The sequence below is a fragment of the Candoia aspera genome, chromosome 2 (assembly GCF_035149785.1).
Source record: "Candoia aspera isolate rCanAsp1 chromosome 2, rCanAsp1.hap2, whole genome shotgun sequence".
Lineage (NCBI taxonomy): Eukaryota > Metazoa > Chordata > Lepidosauria > Squamata > Boidae > Candoia > Candoia aspera.
This window is the reverse complement of record NC_086154.1, coordinates 90,253,375-90,271,237: the sequence shown is the minus strand read 5'-3', so window position 1 is coordinate 90,271,237 and position 17,863 is coordinate 90,253,375. Positions and strand designations below refer to the sequence as shown.

Below are 17,863 nucleotides of genomic sequence, written 5' to 3'. Positions count from 1 at the left end.
TCATTCCATGAGGTGGAGTGCATGTCGGTCTGCCCCAACTGTGTATGGTTGTTCTCTTCTTTAAAACGTTGCTTATTGTACTTTTGCTTTTATAGTTATGCACCAGCTGGAGCTGCATTTTTGCAAGTTGGACAGTCATACAAATCCAATCAATCAATCACTACCTCCCTACCTTTAAGAAAAACAACATATTTAATTCTTACTCTTCTCTCCTCTTTCTTTACGTTTAGTTTGTATTAGCTTTTACTATTATAATCAAAATTCTTAATAAAATTATATATCATAAAAACTGTGAAGTTGGTGGAGCAAGTAAACCTGAGTGATCACATTTCTAACCACTGTTGGAACAGTGATTCAGAAGCCACACACACATACGGAATTGTTTCTAAAACAAGTGGTGATTAACAAAACTTTCATTGGGTCTAGTTTAGGCTGAGCTCACAAACTTCAGAAGGAATGAATGTGGAAATATGTGCACTAGGAGAATTCGGTCTGGTCTTACTTTTATATCTAAATCAGAGATTTAGCCAGTTTGGTCTAGTGGTTAAGGCTCCAGGCTAGAAATCAGGAGACAGTGAGTTCTAGTCCCGCCTTAGGCATGAAAGCCAGCTGGGTGACCTTGGGCCAGTCGCTCTCAGCCCAACCCACCCCAGGGTTGTTGTTGTGGGGAAAATAGGAGGAGGAAGGAGTAATAGGTATGTTCCCCACCTTGAGTTATTTGTAAAAATAATAAAGCGGGATAAAAAAATCTGGAGCAGTGATGAAATAGAAGTAATCCTGTGAGAGAGGAAAAATTGCTGAACTAATTTAGGGTGTTCAAAGCAGGTAAAATCCATTTAGCCAACTCATGCTTTATGCTGTAATTTCTGTTGCGAGTGCCAATTAATTATGGTAAAATAAGTGCTTTGTAGTAAGCAGTGAACAGTTGCTCATTAGAAAACATTGCACAGAAGTAATTTCTTTAGCTCAAGCTGCCATTGGCCTGATAGTTAGAATCTGCTTTTAAGAGGCTTTTGTGAATGTGTTAACTATGGCTTTAGGCAACTTATAGGCAGGCAGCTGTGCAGTTCACTGAGCACTAAAGCTATCAATGTTAGCTTAATGTACAGGTAATGATAATGACTACAGTAGTGCATCAGAGTAATTTACTAGTACATTGAGTCTTTTATAGTGCTTGCTTCAAGGCTGGTGAAGAAAATGGCATAAGCTGCACCTTGAATAACCTAATTAAATAAGTGCATTTTTACTCCCAGTAGATTCGTTGCAACAGAAAGATTTATGTTCTTGTATCCCACAATTCCTAGACAGATAGTTTGTTACCAAGAGTTTAACAGAATCTGTTACTCCATATAATAGGTTGAAACTGATCTTGCAGGGGTAAAACTGCATGCTGCAACATGACTCAGTATCTCTAATTTTGTATACTTCAGATACAAAAGTCTCTTTACTATAACCTGAATTTTGAGATGACCTCTAAGGGAGAAGCTTAGGGAATACAATGTAACTCGGGGTACATTGGGCACTCTGATGTTCATATTTCTTTTAAATGAATTTGAAGCATAGTGCTTATCAATGTTGCTTAGTTGTCATGTCACCACAACAGGCCAGCCACCATTTCTGGAGGACAGAAACAGACAGTGTCAAACTTTGTTAATTCCATAGTCAAAGTAACTAGGGGTGCATTTTTCTGTTCTACTACCAAAACACACTTTTCCGTATTATGTTGCCTAGAGCAATTCTGTCTGTTGGGATAGCTTACTTCAGTTTTTTCAGGCTAACCCCAGAAATTCATTTTTATTAGAAATTCTATTTCTCTTCAATTGAGTCAATGCCTACATGTCTCTAGTACCTTTTGGGACTTTTTTTTCTTCTTCTATGAATGCTGTAGTAGCACAATGGCTATAACACTTGTCTTATAAACATAAGATTTCTGGTTTCTTTAACTTTGATACTTTCCCTGTGCTTTTTTTAAAATGTCCACAGTGCAGTGTCTTATTATATTTTCCAGATTAAAAAAATCAGGAAAATAATAAATAAGCAAAACATTTGAAGTATGGCAGGCCAGCATTGTTTCTGGATGGGATGTTTGTGATTTCTGAAATTCTGATGGGTAAACGTATGTGAATTACTGTGATCATGCAAAATCTGCAAATGTACTTTAACATTAATGACATTTTGCAGAATGGAATACAGGCTTCCATTTATTCCTGTAGTTACCCTGTTTTAGTGGCAGGATGAACAAGTGAAAGCAAAAGAGTACATACCTTGAAAAATAGACTCCCACTCTCCCACAAAGGCCTTTGTCCTTCTGTAAGGTGTATGTCTTTCAGTGGCAACTATGAAATGTAAAATTGAGTGAAGGTGACAGGAGGAATTGCATTTATTTGGATGGTATCACATTGCCAAATCCAAATGGCTAAACGTTAAAAATATCTTCATCGTAAACTGTTATAGAAAACTAAGGACTGGTTTTGATGCTGTAAGGGTCACACTCATCACAGGACAGCCCCATCCATCCGTGCAGTGCACAGTTAATGTTATCATTGGTGGTTGCTTCCACAATCTCCTTTTCCTCCCTTCAACAGGGATTTAGGACCAGGCCAAAAAAAGGGAACTGTAACCCTACTGTTAACTGAAAACAAAGGTCCACTAACTAGTAGCCATTCTGCAGTGGCCTGAGCTTTCTGACGTGTGTTACCAGATTATAATCCCCAGAACACAAACTGGCATGAAAAATGTCTGTATAGAATAAAGAATATATACTTTATTAGAAGTCAGAATACAACAGGAAAAACATGAATGGGTGTTGGGCTTAGAAGAAAAGGACTGAATGCAAAGAGTAAGACTAGTCAAAAGAACAGTGGAAAGTGTCATCTAAAGTGGATCTGAACCTCAGGAAAAAACATCTTTGAGCACATCTAAGTTTAAATTTAAAAACTGGTTTCTGATCACTTACTGCCCCAGAAGCCTGTGTGTGACTGATTCTTTCCTGAGTCCTGGAAAATTTACATTTTACAGTCCTGGAGTAGGTTTAGGTTCCTACTTCCTTTCTTCATCCCAGAGCCAAGCTGCTCTTTCCCTGGGAAGATTCAAAAAACAAAAGCCACTACCAAATCCTCCTCCTGTTATTTAACCTCAAAAAGAGGGGGAGCTATGTCTCTCTCAGATTTAAGCAAATGGCGCTTCTAGGCTCCCTTGTTAGCGGCAGAAGGGGATTGGGTTACAAGTCAATGGTGGCCATTCTCCTCTAACAGGAACCTCCCCAGTGCAAGTTTGCCTTGTGATAGTGCATACATCTCCTCATGCATTTTTTGTAGCCTTTTGTAGCTTTCATGAGAAATTAAGTGCAGAAATCGAGCCTTTAGAGCTGGAAGAAGGCAATGGCAAACCATTTCTATATTGCTGCTTAAAGAGCTACATTGATGTGTCCATGAAGTCACCAGGAGTCAAGCTTAGCTCAGAGACATTACTCTTTTTTTAGCTTCCACAGAATACAACAGGCTTAAGCCCGTGTACCTATCCCTGCATTTACTGCTGATTTTAATAAATCCATAAAATAATCCAACAGCATGTACACATTCGGTGATCATGTTGGTGAAAATTAAATCAAGTGTCTCACCACATATCTGACATAACTTAATGCTAGAAGTTATGAACTAGAAACATTAACAAAAGGTATTTTCTCAAATTTAAATAATATATCTAAATGTGAAAAAAAAATGTAATGAATTCAAAGAAGTATCATTTGAATGTTTCCCATCAGCAAACCATATCTATATTTTTCTGGTCTCCATTACGGTTTTGTTTATCCATAGCGTAAAGCTGAGAAGTTACTCGTAACTTGCCTCAAATACAAAAGTGAATACGAAGTCCAGGCCTAAGCTAGAACAAACTATATGCGTGCTCTGCGTTGTGTAGCAGAGATTACAGCAAGATACTGAGTCAGTTTTACCATGATGACTATCAAGATCCCACCAATCAACAGCAGGCTTGGCCAGGCAAAAGCAACGAGAAGGCCTTCTGGGGGATATAATCTCTTTAAAAGGACGCTTTTTTCTTTTCCTGATGGGTCATAATGACAAAGGAATGTCTGATGCTTTCTGAAATTGTCTCTTACGTTTTCTACTTGCTGCTGAACTTCTGTATAATTCTCCATATCAGGGGGAATATAGGAGCACTGCAGAAACAAAGAAACAAAACTTAGGATACTGCTTTTTACAATTATTTACTGAGGATAAACAGTAACTTTGGGCTATTGTTAATCAGTGCGGGCTACTAGCATTGTTTTTCTGCATTGCAGCAGTTGCGAACTAGATTATGAATATGTACACTGTTGCTACTTTTGTAGGGCAATCCATGAGCTTTCTAAAGCTACCCTTCCTTTACTTGAAGTTAATCAAAGTTTCTTTGGAAGGTGGGGCAGGGAAGGAAGGGCATAACTCAACTTATTCTTACAAGCAATAAAGGAATCAAAGGCCTTTTCCCTCTGCTGTGATTGGAACTAAAGGCACTACTAGTTCTACAGATACAGAATTGGATTGCAGGGAAAATGTTGCTAGGAAGAAACTGGGATCATGGATAATAATTTGAGTTAAAGAAGCAAAGTTAATTCATGAGATTTCACTGATGAAGTGGGGAAATATTGCAGGCTTTTTTTTTTTTTAAAGATACTTCAGTTTTGTTCATCTTGGAAGAAAATTTGAGGGTTAAACCTTCCATATCTGTTTCAGAATTAAGTATTAGAACTTCCTGTGAGCTCCCCTTAGAGCCATGGCATCTCTGATAGCCAAACTTGCATATGAATTGTACACTGACCCTTCACTACTGTGGCTATCCTTGCAATTTTGAAAGTTAGGTTTCATGTATAGTTTACTTCTTTGTAATTTCCTACAGATGTTTGATCTGTAGTCTTAGGGAGTAAATCCTACTGGATAAATTGTAGATATTTATAAAAGTTATAGCTCATGTTTTGATTTTTTTTCAATAAACACAAAGCTGGGATACAATTTCCTGAAGAAACAATTATAAACAGTTGCAGTTAAAATGATAAACATCTATTTTAAACTGTAAATTCCTTGGGGGATAAACATATATAGAATAATGCTGTCAACGTTTTAGCCTGCTGAAATGTTTAACTATTGATATCAGGAACAAAGTGAATTGTTGGTGAGGTGAATTTGATGTTCTGCTAGGAGTAGTATCAATTGTCTGAAGAACAAATTCTATAAAAAAGCCTATGATAAATATTTTGAGAAAATGCAAAATATTTAGCATTAATAGGATTGTATGGTATCAGGGTCAGGAAGGAGTAAAGTCCAGTGTTATGAGCCTTATGGCAGTCCAGTGCCTTGGGTGGAATGTCCAAGATGTTATTGTAATATAAAGTTTGCAATCTGTTTATTTGTATTTGCTAGCCTAGCTTTTGAAGATAAATGAAGCAGCATTTCTAGTTTTACCTTGGAGATCCAATTTTCCTTAAGATGAATTAGCTCACAGCAATATTTCAGTTCACTTACATAAAAAGTAGGTTCTCTCCTAAATTTAGGACTGTTTAACTGAGAAAAGGCTGGAAATCTGAGGCACACCCATTTTGAAGGAAGTAATCAAATACTGGATGAGTATTCCTGATTTCTCTTTTTAATTGCTCTTGCCTGCTGGAGATAGAATGTGTAAGCACCATTTCATGGCCTTAAAGTAAATGCTGGCTGCCCCTTAGGGGGATTTGCTTTATTGTTTTTATCTGCAGAATTATAGATTGCTGTGTAAATGAAATGATTTTCTGCTAGGCTATAAATTATGGCAGGGTGATGGATTCCACAAGAAATGAGCCTGAAAATAACATGATTTGTTCTAGAGGAGGAGGAGGAGGAGAGGAAGAGGAAGAAGAAACAGCAGCTATATCTGATGGCAAACAACACAGCTTGAAGTATTTGATACCAATATGAATTGCTCTTATGTGTATTACGGGGATAAGCATGTTTAGTTTTGCTCTGTTATAACCTCTGATGATCTGCTTCCCTTTGAATTCCAGCAGAAGGTGTAGTTTTGAAAGAACAGAAACAGATCCTGCACATGTAGCCTTGCGGTAATGATACTGAATAATAATACCGCGGAGAGTGTAACATTGATGGTTTGAATGAAACCCTCTTTCGAAGCGGCTTTGTAAAGCAAGGTGCCCCTCCGTGTCTAGGGCCTGATGCAAAGCCGGGAGAACCTTGTTTATGTGGAGAACTTCACTAAGGCAAAGTGAAGCTGCCTTCCATTGACCTATTGCCCAAGTACCTCTGAACCCAAGTGATGTCTGGCTTTTATACCATCAGCAATCGTATAAATACCGTCAGAATTGTAGATCTCTGGCTGGGTAGGGATACATGTTTGTAGCTGAACAAAATTCGCTACTGTTCAAAAAAAAAAATGGGACAGGGCTTCAAATGCAACACTGTGCCCACCGGTGCGCAGATTTTTATACCCTTTCTGTGGATGCCTGTGGTGGACATCATGATTGACTAAGAGGTCAAATGTTTTTGAGAAGGAGCATTTGAATACAATTAATTTAAAAAGAAATGTTTGTTGCAGTATGTGAATAACCTTATCATTTGCATAATCTACCAGAACAGACATACCACTGCCACAGGGGGTTACCTTTTACTTCAGTGATATTTCAGGACAAGAAATGATAATTTGGCAAGGACAGCCATTGTGTCACCATTTGTTATATCTTATCTTGCATGTAGCCTGGGTAGAATTTGCTGAGTAGCAGTGGAACTTACAGATTTAATATCTAGCACTCAAACCTTGCGATTTCTGTGCACGGTGTCCTCTGTGTGGTAGAGCATTACCATTTGCCCTAAATTGGTTAAATTCACGTAGACTTCCAGACAAGGATAGTGAAAAGTATCTTTATCACCAGAGCCTTCATTGAATGAACAATGGACTTTCTCTTTGATGTTAGCTCTCACCAGGTTGCATTCACTTTCTTCATCCCAGACACTGCAGAGACAAATTTCTTAAGAATTTATTAATAACTTGACCCTTGTAGTATGTAAATATCTGTTTCTGATATTGTCAGCACATGTATATATTAAAATTATATTGTCTATGTGAGTGAAGGCAAATGTGGACTTTTGGCAAATGAATTCTATGGCAAAATATATAAATTGTACATTATATTCGATGATTTTGAACATAAGTTTTTTCCCCCCATCATCCTGTAGGCCTATAAAATGCAGACTCTGTAAATAATGTCTGTGTTTTCAGAAGTGTACTTGTGTTAGTCTACTAGGCTTAGAGAAAACCAAATTCTTACATGATTTTTTTGTGTACTGTAATCCTCTTCATATCTGAATTATAGCCCATGAAATTTATGCAAAAATTATTATGCTTTTTTAGGGTGACATAACCATCTTTATTTAGTACAATTCAGATTATTAAAAATTGAATAGAAAGATATCTCAAAACAAATACATTAGAGATGTTGATGATTAGAATTAATTCAGGATTCCCTTCTACATTCACATCAGCTTGGAATAATACAAAAAAGAATGTTAGTTCCTAATGTGATTGGAGGATTCAAATGGCGATAGGAATAGTCTCTATAGAAAAACCCTACCTGCGATCCCATGGTGCCTCAGGATAGAATCCATAGCATCTTTGGGATCTCTGCCCCTTAAGATAGGAAGCAGATTTCATGCAATTGCAAGGTATCACCAAGGCTGTTGGGGGAATACCCTTTGGTCTCTTGAGCTAGAGTGGCTATGAGAAAAAGCTGAAAAAAGCATATGGCAAGAGAATATTAACTGCTAGAGAGATGAACAGAACAACCAGAGAGAAAGAAGACTTTTATGGTGATGCGTGGGTGACTTTTACAGAATTTTAAATGTTCTTAGCAGCTTCCCCTTCCCGCACACTAGCCCTCCGGATGTACCAATGAACTCAGAGTCCTTATTTATGCTGAAGTCAAAAACGTATATAAGAATGACTTTTTCTTCTGGAAAGGAGTGGAGATAACATAGGGTATGACATAGATCTTTTCAGAATTAGTTGTTTGCTACCCCAGACTGCCTTGGTAGCAGTAGGATTGGACAGCTGCACAAGGTTAAAGGATAGTGGAACTCAGTGGCAACCATGGAGGTGTGTTCAAATCTGCAAGATAGCAGGTGTGGTATTATGATCAAAGACCTGCCTCTTTTGCAGTGATGTTGCATGGATGCACAAAAGGGACAGGGCTTCAACTGCAACACTGTGCCCACCAGTGTGCAGATTTTTATACCCTTTCTGTAGATGCCTGTGGTGGACCTTATGATTGACCAAGAGCTCAAATATTTTTGAGAAGGAGCATTTGAATACAATTAATTTATAAAGAAATGTTTGTTGTAGTATGTGAATAAGTTGTACAGGGCTTGGAGTAGGGCTTGTTTTAATCTTAATGAAGAATTGTAAAAGGAAAGGCTGTTACAGAATTAAAAGGATTATTTGGCAATGCTGAAGAGATAACCTGGTTATTGTGTGTGCGCGCAAGTGAGAGAGAGAATGAGAGACAGACTTCTTGTATCTAATGTCCTTCACATGCCTTGGATTACAGCTGTTCTCATTCTCAGCTGGTGTTATTATTGTCCATCCTGATCAGTCATAATGGGAGTTGTAATCCCATGCATTGAAGATTACCTTGTTATGTTGGACTGATATGTGAGATAGAGGAAGACCAATCTTCTGATGTGGGTACTATTAAACTTGGGTTTTATGTATTACAAACAGCATTTTCATGGAAATGTTCCTAAAAATGTTTGGATTATTTAAAATGCTGACAATGGGTCATGTTATATTCACTGAGGAGAAGAATATATGTAAATGTGCAGATGTATGCAACTTTGCTAATAAAAATCATGGATGACTTGAAGATGAAGACCATTCGCTCTTGGTTTTAATATTCTTTCACAATGTCCAAACAGTGCTTCTCCCCACCCCACCCCACCTCATGTAAATGCTGCTTCTTCATATCTCATTGCTATTTAATTTTGTTATACTGCTTTCTCTATTGGAGATCCAAATCCAATGATATTAACTCTTCAGGATCTCATGATCTACTGACCTCAAGGGGATAGTGGGGAGTGGATAGAGAGTTACAGATATACTCTGCATCTTCTTTTTATTTGTCAATCACTCTGCCTGCTCTTGGTCTAAGAGATCTAAAGTTACTTCTTTCTGCCTTTGCTCTCAGCACATACAAAGATAGCCCATGGTCTAGGATTCTCCTCCTGGCAGGACATACTGTAGCTACCAAGGTGCTAGGCTTTGTTTATCCCTGTGATCTGTTTCCTGGAAATAAATTACCATTCTCAAGTCATACTCCTGCTGCCAGGAATGCTGTCTCTCTCATACACACATGGAGGCACACTGTGTTTCCATCAACAGCATTCCTTCCCCTCCTAAATCAGGTGTCTTCTCCTCATTCCATCTTCATCCTATTTTCTCCCTTTTTGCCCTTTCTTCTGAAACTGAGGGAAATACATGTGGGTGTGGATTTCTGTTTCCGATATATGCAAATAGGGATCAATTAGCTTTGTAAAATGGAGCATCTTATTTTACATGCAGTTAGTTTGGTTAGTAGTTATTAATTTAATTAATACTAATTTCCTTCTTTTGCCCTTGCCCTGCCTGTGTGTGTATGCATTTGTATATACACATGCACCCCACCTATATATACATTCCTATGTGTGTCACACCAAGAGATTTAATGGGAATTGGTTTCTGTTGGGGTTGACATGCTTGGATTTTCCTCAACTGGTTCTTACAAGTGGGGCCTTGGGAAAAAAAGACGAAGGAAAGATCCTGGCCCAGTTATATTGTTGCCACCAAGTGGAGTACTGCAAGTATTCAGTTCTGAACCATGAAAGAAAGATTAAAATAATTCCCTTGCTCTAGAAGCAAAAGCTTCTTTTGTTTAAATAACACAGATTCCAGTTTAACAATTTATGTTTCAGCTTTCATAGATTAATGAACATTATTTATTAAGTGCTTCCTAAGTACAATAGAACTGCCAATCTGAGGAGGCATTACATGTCCAGAGCTATGTGATGTCAGATTCATTTGTATAATCCAGCTAGCCATTCACTGGAGATGAAGATTGTCTCTATTAGTATCCTTCTTTTTCCCAGCATGTTAAAGGTGCACATGATGCATAAAAAAACGCCCATTAATATAGTTTCCCCACCTCTGCAAAACTCTGAGAGGAAAGAAATCATGCAAATAAGGCATAAGTTTTGCACATACAGATCCCACAGCACAGAAGAAAGCCATTTCCCAGTTTTTCCACTGAGCAAATGTCTTCATGGTCTGGTACTGCTGGAGCTGGCTGGTGTAAGCTTCCAAACAGACTCACTTGCTGCTTGAAGACCCAGACTTTTCTGCATGTTTTAAGAAATAAAATAAGGTGCATAAAGTTTTTTTACCTTCTTTTGTGTAAAGGCACCAGGACGATACCAATAAAGAGATACATCATTGCTGAGCAGGCCATCATTCCCAAACCTAGGCATAGGGCTCTGGTCTCCCCTTGTTTCCGTGCGGCCACCAGCTTTTTCCCCAGCATGACTTCCCAGGATGTTTCTGTGGTTCTTATCTCTGCATAAAAATATAACTAAATCCATCAGGTTTGCTTTTATGATAGCTCCACCTAACAGTAAACTCATTGTCATCCCAGAGATTTCATATAACTTGTTTTAATGCTGTTAAGTACAAAGCCAATCTTGCAGGGCATGCAATAGCAGTTAATTGCATTTACTCACATTTTCAAGGGTAGCATCAGAAATCAAGCATCAGATGCTCAGACCATCCAGTATTTATTTTAATAGGAACAGTTTAGTGTTTCCATTTGTAAATGCTGATGAATTATTGCATCGAAAAATCTAAATGGCATTTCATTTGCTGCAATCAGTGGTTCTTATCCCATGCACTAGCTGCTTCATGTAGCTTGAAAACTATTACATGCTAGGATGTGTAAGTTCAACATTGCTTGGCTGAAGAGTTTGCTTTCTAACTAACTTTTTGTAGTTTTAGGATTTGGTGAGGTAAAAACATTGCTCAAATACTAATTTTCCAAGTAGTGTGAGAATATCTGAATTAATAATAATCCTCCCCAGGAGAATGAGGGCACATTCTTTGGGATGGAGTGGGGAGGTGACTGTCCCAACTGACCAATAGAGAAATGAATGGCTCACTCAAAAATGGAGAGGGGAGGATATTTGACCCATTTTCCCTGACAGCCATATTAAATGCAGAAAAAGTTGACAGGTTTGCAATATTTGGCTATGCTAAAGGCTCAATTAAACATGAATGTAATTAATAGGCCTAGTCTTCTTACACATTTCCTTCTTTTGCTAAGCAATACGTGACTATCCTCACAACTTTTTCTTGATACAAAATAGCTTTAGAAGAAGTGTTTTTGTCAGAGCTGTGGCAGGGAGAATTAAGTCCTCCTTTCCCCATTGTCTGGTTTTCAGGAATATTGTTTATAAGTTTGGAGCAAAGAGAGATTTATTTGAGAAGGACATATCAGTGATGTTGGGTTTGGTGGCAATGGAGAGGCTATGATTCATTTTACTTCACCCTCTGGCTCCCTTTTCAACTGAACGGCAGTCTTGCAGAATCCCCCAAAGCCATCGAACCAGTCAAACTATTTATCACAATCCTGGGAGAGTGTATTTGTAAAGTCTATCAGCAGCCCCAATGCTGTAACTATGCCATTTGGACCTGCTGTGAACAGGGAGCTAGACAGATACACCTCATAATGGATGCCTGCGAATAACTTCCAGTGGAGGATGCTATGAACCTAAAGTATGTCAGCTTCTTTTCTGGGAACAGTGCTGTGCTGAAACTGTCTTCTTCCCCATCCATTCTCTCTCAGCCTGCTGGATAATAAACTGCTTTCAAATTTTGATACAGTCCTCATGTGTTAAGTGCAGGGTTCTGGAGCTTTAGATTCCTGAACTAAACTATTGAGGTATAGGTCAGATTAGAAGAACACTGAAGTAAAACAGTGAATCTGTTTGATGTGATTTGGGGCTACTTCTGTGTGGAGGTGCATCAGCAAAACAAAGGTCAAGAAGAATCTGTGACTACCTTAACCAAGACTGTGCCTCTTAGAAGTCTCTGAAATGGATAACTGCTATATTCTTTTACCTGTATCTCATGCTGCTGTGTTAGTGAAAGAAAGTTTTAAGCATTGTGTGACTCTGAATATGATGAGTACAGAGTAGGACTACAGTATCTTGTTTTCAAAAGCCGAGAAGATCACTGGGGGGCAGCAAATAGTTTGAGAAAATCCTAGCTGTTTGCTACCACCTGGTGGTTACCTTGAGTTTTGCAGTCCAAATACCTAGGAAAGGGGGGGGGGATCCATTCTCCTGGTAGGACTTTTCCAAAGCTAAGGTTTTTAGATGCAGGTTTTAATATCCTTAGACAATTCACTTAGCTAAAAGCAAGCTTTAGGAAAAGCCATTCACTCTAAAACAGAGGTAGCTCCTTGATCCCCTGAAAGTTTTTGAACTGACAGGAACTCCTTATACCTGATTTCTGGGAATGTGGGCTGTGATAAGCATTCCAATAAATCATGGGGATATCATCCTTGAGAATAAGACTGAGAGACAAATTTTATGCTGGATTTTATGCTGAATTTGTGGAGGAAAGAATAAGTGAAAGATTGTATGAAACCAGGAAAGTCTAGGTTCCACATCTATAATAGAAAGGAAATGACTGAAGAATTCTCTGAAAGAATTGGAGCAGCTCTATATGGGGTGATGGGGAAGGCCAGGTGTTCTTTCAGATTTTGTTGGACTTCAGTCCTCAACGTTCTTCATTCTGCCATTCTGTCATATAGAACTGCATCACTTCAGTCATGTCCTGAGCTAAATGAAAGTCCTCTTTTAGATAATCAAAAAAAACCCCAACCCTGAAAATATTGATTCTATGTACCCTGAATTCTCAGTAGCTTTTATTTCTTTGCTTATCTACCTACACATACTTTTGGTTACATGAGTTCACTTGGGAGGTTGAAACGACTGAATTATGAGGAGAATCAACTGTAGAATTGACTGAATTATTAGCAGGATCAAGTGGAGTAATTCTATCTAAATTAGCCTAGAATATGTTTTCAGCCTATAACAATCCTTGTTGTTTCTGTATCACCACATTGAAAAATTACAATTCTGTTTATGCAATAAATTATGACTTTAATGTTAAAATTTTGCACCATGATAGACTTTCCTCAAACATTCATGTGCAGGCCTGAGTCCAGTTTTGGCTACTCCCCAGATTCTGACTTTTGAGAACACATTTTTGTGTTGTAGCAGAGATTACCTTAGAAGAACCTTGATTTTCAAGGCACTGAGAAAGGGATCTGAAGTACAGAAGAAGAGAAATTTTAGAAGTTAATTTCATATATGGAAGTGACTCAGATGGCCTTTGGGATTAAACTCATATTATGTCCCTATCCTTCAGCAAAGGATTGTTACCTTCTTCTCTGGAGAAGGCTCTAATGCTGGAAAAGGTGGAAGGACTCAATTACAGTGGCAGTGGGTGCACCATTGGAAGACCTGAAGGACTAGATTAGGAAGAGACCCTTCTAGAGAAAATTGATGTAGTTGCGAAGAGTTGACACTGACTTGCTGGCACATAATCAATCAATCCATCAAACGAACGAACTACAGATTATGGTGGGGCAGTCCACCATTTAGTATCTGTAATAACTGAGCTTAGCTACTGCTTTCTTATAATCAGGAATAGGGCATTTACTTAGGCTAGGAATTTTGTTTTTATGATGTAAAATCCTGAGGTATAGAATTTCCACCCTCTCATTAACAAAGCCCATTATTTTGATGAATAATGCTTTATGCTTCAGCTGCTAGTTCCATTTGTTTTTTAAATCTTTTGAAGTTATCCTTCAAAAGGGACCAGTTATTTTTTTGACTGAAAATAAAGCCAAGTGCAAATATTTTATTCCTTTATATTTATTTGCATCAAAATTTGATACATGCTGTTGGGAGAATGAACTTACTGCTGAGTTTACTACTTCATATTTTTGCATTAATATTCAGTATATGCTCTTCTGTATTCTTCTCTTTAAATATCCCATTTGAATAGTTAGCTGCACTGCACTGTCCCAAGAATCATCCAAGTAACAAAGAACAGGAAGAATAGAACATAAATCCCAGTGGATCACTTCTGCATTCTTTTTCTCATGTAATTTCTATATAAAATAAAACATCACTGCTGTAATTACCAGGCAGACGGCTTTAATTCTAATGTTTAAACATTATTACTTTTTCTTGATTTGTTGGATTCCTGGTACATCAGTTTATCCCATTCTTGGATTCAGTTCTTATCATGTTAAGTTTTTTTCTTCTAGGCTTTGATATTATCTTTTTTTTAAAAAAATCATTAATTTATATATTGCTGTTCTAAAAATATTTTCAGAAAAGTTCACAAGAAACTTGAACTTATTTATTAAATCCATTAATTCACTTTATAACAATGTTCAGCTTGAGTAATAAAAAGGTATATATTAAGAACAACTCAACAAAAGAGCCCTCAACACAAACAGCGTAAACAGTGTCTCATTCCATTAAATGCTGCAACAGACAAAAAAGGAACCATTATCAATGGCACTTAGGTGTATTAAGACCACTTGTTCTCAGGATTACAGAGATGTGGATGGCAGGAAAGGAAGGATAACTCTCCTCCACCTTATTTCAGTCCTGCCATCATGAAGTCTAGGACCCATAACCTCTGAACTGAGTATCTGCCAGACCAACTGAATCTCAAATTGTCCTGAGCTACTTATGGTTTCTCCACCACAAACAAGAAGATATTGTAAGTCTCTTTCCACAACAATTTTACAATAGTTATTAAACATTAAAATAGATAATTCATTCTTAAAAAAACACTTCCATAATAAATATGATTTTTAAAATGATAGATCAATTTATTTTTCTGCTTTTTCTTTATATGCTGTTATGCTGCATATGTTATGCTGCATAATTTATGCAGTGGTGCTTATTTTCTATTAAGAAGAGATACCAGAGTCCAATTCTTTCTGGAAACCATCAATCTTTCCTTAATCTCTGAAATATCAATCTCTCTATGTACTTATTTTATATGGCGAACAGTATTATATATGTCTACAAATATCAGTTCTCTATGTGCCAAACTGTATATAGGCAAACAAGGCAAGAGAAAGGCACTGAAAAATTTGGGAAAGTTTCAAGGTTGTACATTTAGAAAAACACGGAAGAGAGAATGCAGACTCTTCAGTTAGGTTAGGGAAGAAGCAGAAAATTAGTGAGAAGGAGCTGAGATTAAATGGGATATGCTTGGAGACATCACTGTTGAACAAGAATAATCTCTGTCATAACATTTGTTTGCAGGTCACATATTTGTTTATCTGTACTTGATATATTTCAGTGATAATAACAGAACTGCAGGGATGACCCCTGACATGACACAGCGGAATAATGTTTCACCTTAATGCTGCAATCACAAGAATAATAACCCTAATATACTAAAAAAAAAGGGAAATACAAATTATATGTTAAACAGAATGTACTTTAAAGCAATTCATTTAATTTCTGATTATCTGAAATTAGAACATTTCCCACTCCAAAAAATTTGCTACTTGTTTGCTGCAAATATACCTATCACAATTGGCACCTAGACATTTCTGTATTTGCTATTGTGTAAACTTGCTGTAGACATTCTCTATATTAATTTGTATTCTAAAATAATGTTGTTAAACTACAGTGAAAATGAAAACATTTTAAAACATTGAATCCCTTCCAGAAAACAGGAATGGACCTTTCAAAAACACTGAATCCCTTCCATTAAATCATTAGATGATATTTAAGTATCACTAAACATAACTACAGTCCTGCCATTGCGTGCCCGTAAAGTAATGCACAGTCTTAACATCATAAACACGAAATTATTCAGGTTTTTGTTTTCTTTTAGAATTTTTGTACCAGCAAAAAAGGAAAATATCTGTGTTTTTTTGTTTGTTTGCTTACTTAAAGGAAGGTTTAAATGTTTCTGAAATCTGTTATGAATCTGGATAGGAAAATAAAATTCAAGAAATGTTCATGTATTCGGACATATTGTACCACACAGATTGCTGAAAACATCAGAAGTCATACTTACAGCCTTTGAAATGTGGCTTAGAAGTTCATGATTTTTTTGAAAGATTCTGATCTGCAGAGATCTGCTCCATGCTGGCACCCAAGTAGCAAATCTGTAGCTGTAAAAAAAACTACCTTACTCAGACCCTGCTCCTGCTGATTTTAGGAAGTGGATGTTTAACTAACTTTCCTAGCATGAGATTTCTACTACCATAAATGGTAAGGTATGGAAATGTGCAGGCTTTTCAAGATTAATTGCTGCAGTGCAGGGAGCTGATGTGTTATGAACAATTTCAGGCTTCATTCTCTATTCCTTTGTACTGGAATAATACAGTGGAAATGGAAAGATGCCTGTGTTGTATGTCATATTGTACCTAAATATAATTTCCACACACTGGCTTAATTCTTAAAGAAATGGAGAATCTGTGGCTTTTTCCAAATACTAATTTTAAAGAGAATCTACTATTTTGAAAATAGGTGTCACTCATGCCTAGGCCTTTACTTTTCTACATCTCATTTCATATTATTAAGATAAGGTGTGTGTTTAACTGTTCTGTAGATCCAGATATAGTATGCACTTTATCTGAGTAACAAAGTGTAGATACACTTGGACCCCAAAAGATGATAAACCTTGGTGTTGCCTTGATGTTTATTATTTTTCCTGATTGCAACACATCCCTCAGCAAATGAAAAACCTGAGAAATAACAAAAAACATTAGATTTTGATAAGAATGGGCCAAAGATTTCCCCAAATTCAGTTGATTTTCCACAATGTCCTGGATATCTTGCATAAAAAAATGATAGAAATCAGAAGAAATCTGTTTAAAATCCTGAAGTCAGAAAGAATCTATTTGAAATCCTCCATGTCTCACACAGTAGATTATGGTGCCTCCTACTGACCAGCGAAAGTCAAAGATATGGAAGAGTTCCAAAGTGTGTTTACATAAAGTGAGAGTGACTTAGCAGACGGTTCTCAAGGGAAAGTGAAAACAGAAAGCGGAAGGTTCAAATCAGCCGATTTAACGTGTAGGAAAATGCTAATATCTTCAAATTTAATACAAAAATAATAACAGGAAGACAATTGTTTATTCTCAATCTCTGGAATCCAAAACTTAAAAGATTTTTTTTTTTTTAAAAGTAATCCCAAAAATAACATTAAGCACCAAGAGAACCAGCTTCTCCTTGCTGTCGACAGCCTCTCTTGAGGTACATATACTTAAAAAAAAATACAAATTGGTGATTTAGAAATGGGATGGCAGATCTTAGTGTCCCTTTAAGGCTTCAGCATGGCTTGGAAAGTGATGAAGTCCCCACCTCCCAGCTGGCTCTACCAGTCAAATGCAAAGTGCTGTTTGCGATCTGGCTGCAAGCAGCCATCCAGAGGACAGATGGGATGATTCCAAGTATTCTCCTTGATCCAGAGAACATTTCAGGGCTTCAAGAAAACCTGCCTAAGTCTGAAAAAAGTTACTACATTGTCAGCTCTGCCTGCTGAATCAGCGGCCACCACTGTTCAGTCCACCATTCCCACTGGAAGCCTACTTGATCATTACATCCTGACTGCCACCTTTTTGTCCAGTTATGTGGAAATTAACTTATTACTGAATCTCTCTGATAATTATTTTTCTTGCAAAAGGATATAGAACTGTGGAAAAAAGAGGGACATGAGTGATCATGTTTTAATGCCATGCTTTGCTAAAAGA

The 17,863-nt window shown here is 37.3% G+C and overlaps 1 protein-coding gene across 2 annotated transcripts; it reads right to left on the bottom strand.

Moving 5' to 3' along the window:
* Positions 1-2,750: 2,750 nt before the first annotated feature.
* On the bottom strand, positions 2,751-16,335 carry KCNMB1 (potassium calcium-activated channel subfamily M regulatory beta subunit 1). Of its 2 annotated transcripts, none has more exons than XM_063292443.1 (4): positions 16,183-16,335; positions 10,449-10,617; positions 6,795-6,990; positions 2,751-4,177 (listed from the first exon to the last, which is right to left on the bottom strand). In XM_063292443.1, the coding sequence occupies exons 2-4, from the start codon at positions 10,583-10,585 to the stop codon at positions 3,893-3,895; spliced, it is 618 nt and encodes a 205-aa protein (XP_063148513.1). In that variant the 5' UTR covers positions 10,586-10,617; positions 16,183-16,335; the 3' UTR covers positions 2,751-3,892. The 2 variants fall into 2 exon arrangements, with proteins under 2 accessions (XP_063148513.1, XP_063148514.1); XM_063292444.1 differs by lacking the exon at positions 16,183-16,335 and adding an exon at positions 7,610-7,765 and having other exon boundaries at positions 10,449-10,541.
* Between the last annotated feature and the right edge of the window lie 1,528 nt (positions 16,336-17,863).

Coding starts and splice junctions, on each gene's coding strand:
- KCNMB1 (XM_063292443.1), bottom strand. CDS start 10,585: ATGCTGGGGAAAAAGCTGGTGGCCGCACGGAAACAAGGGGAGACCAGA. Junction 6,991..10,448: donor GTGCCTTTACACAAAAGAAG/GTAAAAAAACTT, acceptor TTGTCTCTGCAG/TGTCTGGGATGAAGAAAGTG. Junction 4,178..6,794: donor CCGTGCACAGAAATCGCAAG/GTTTGAGTGCTA, acceptor TTGTTTCTGCAG/TGCTCCTATATTCCCCCTGA.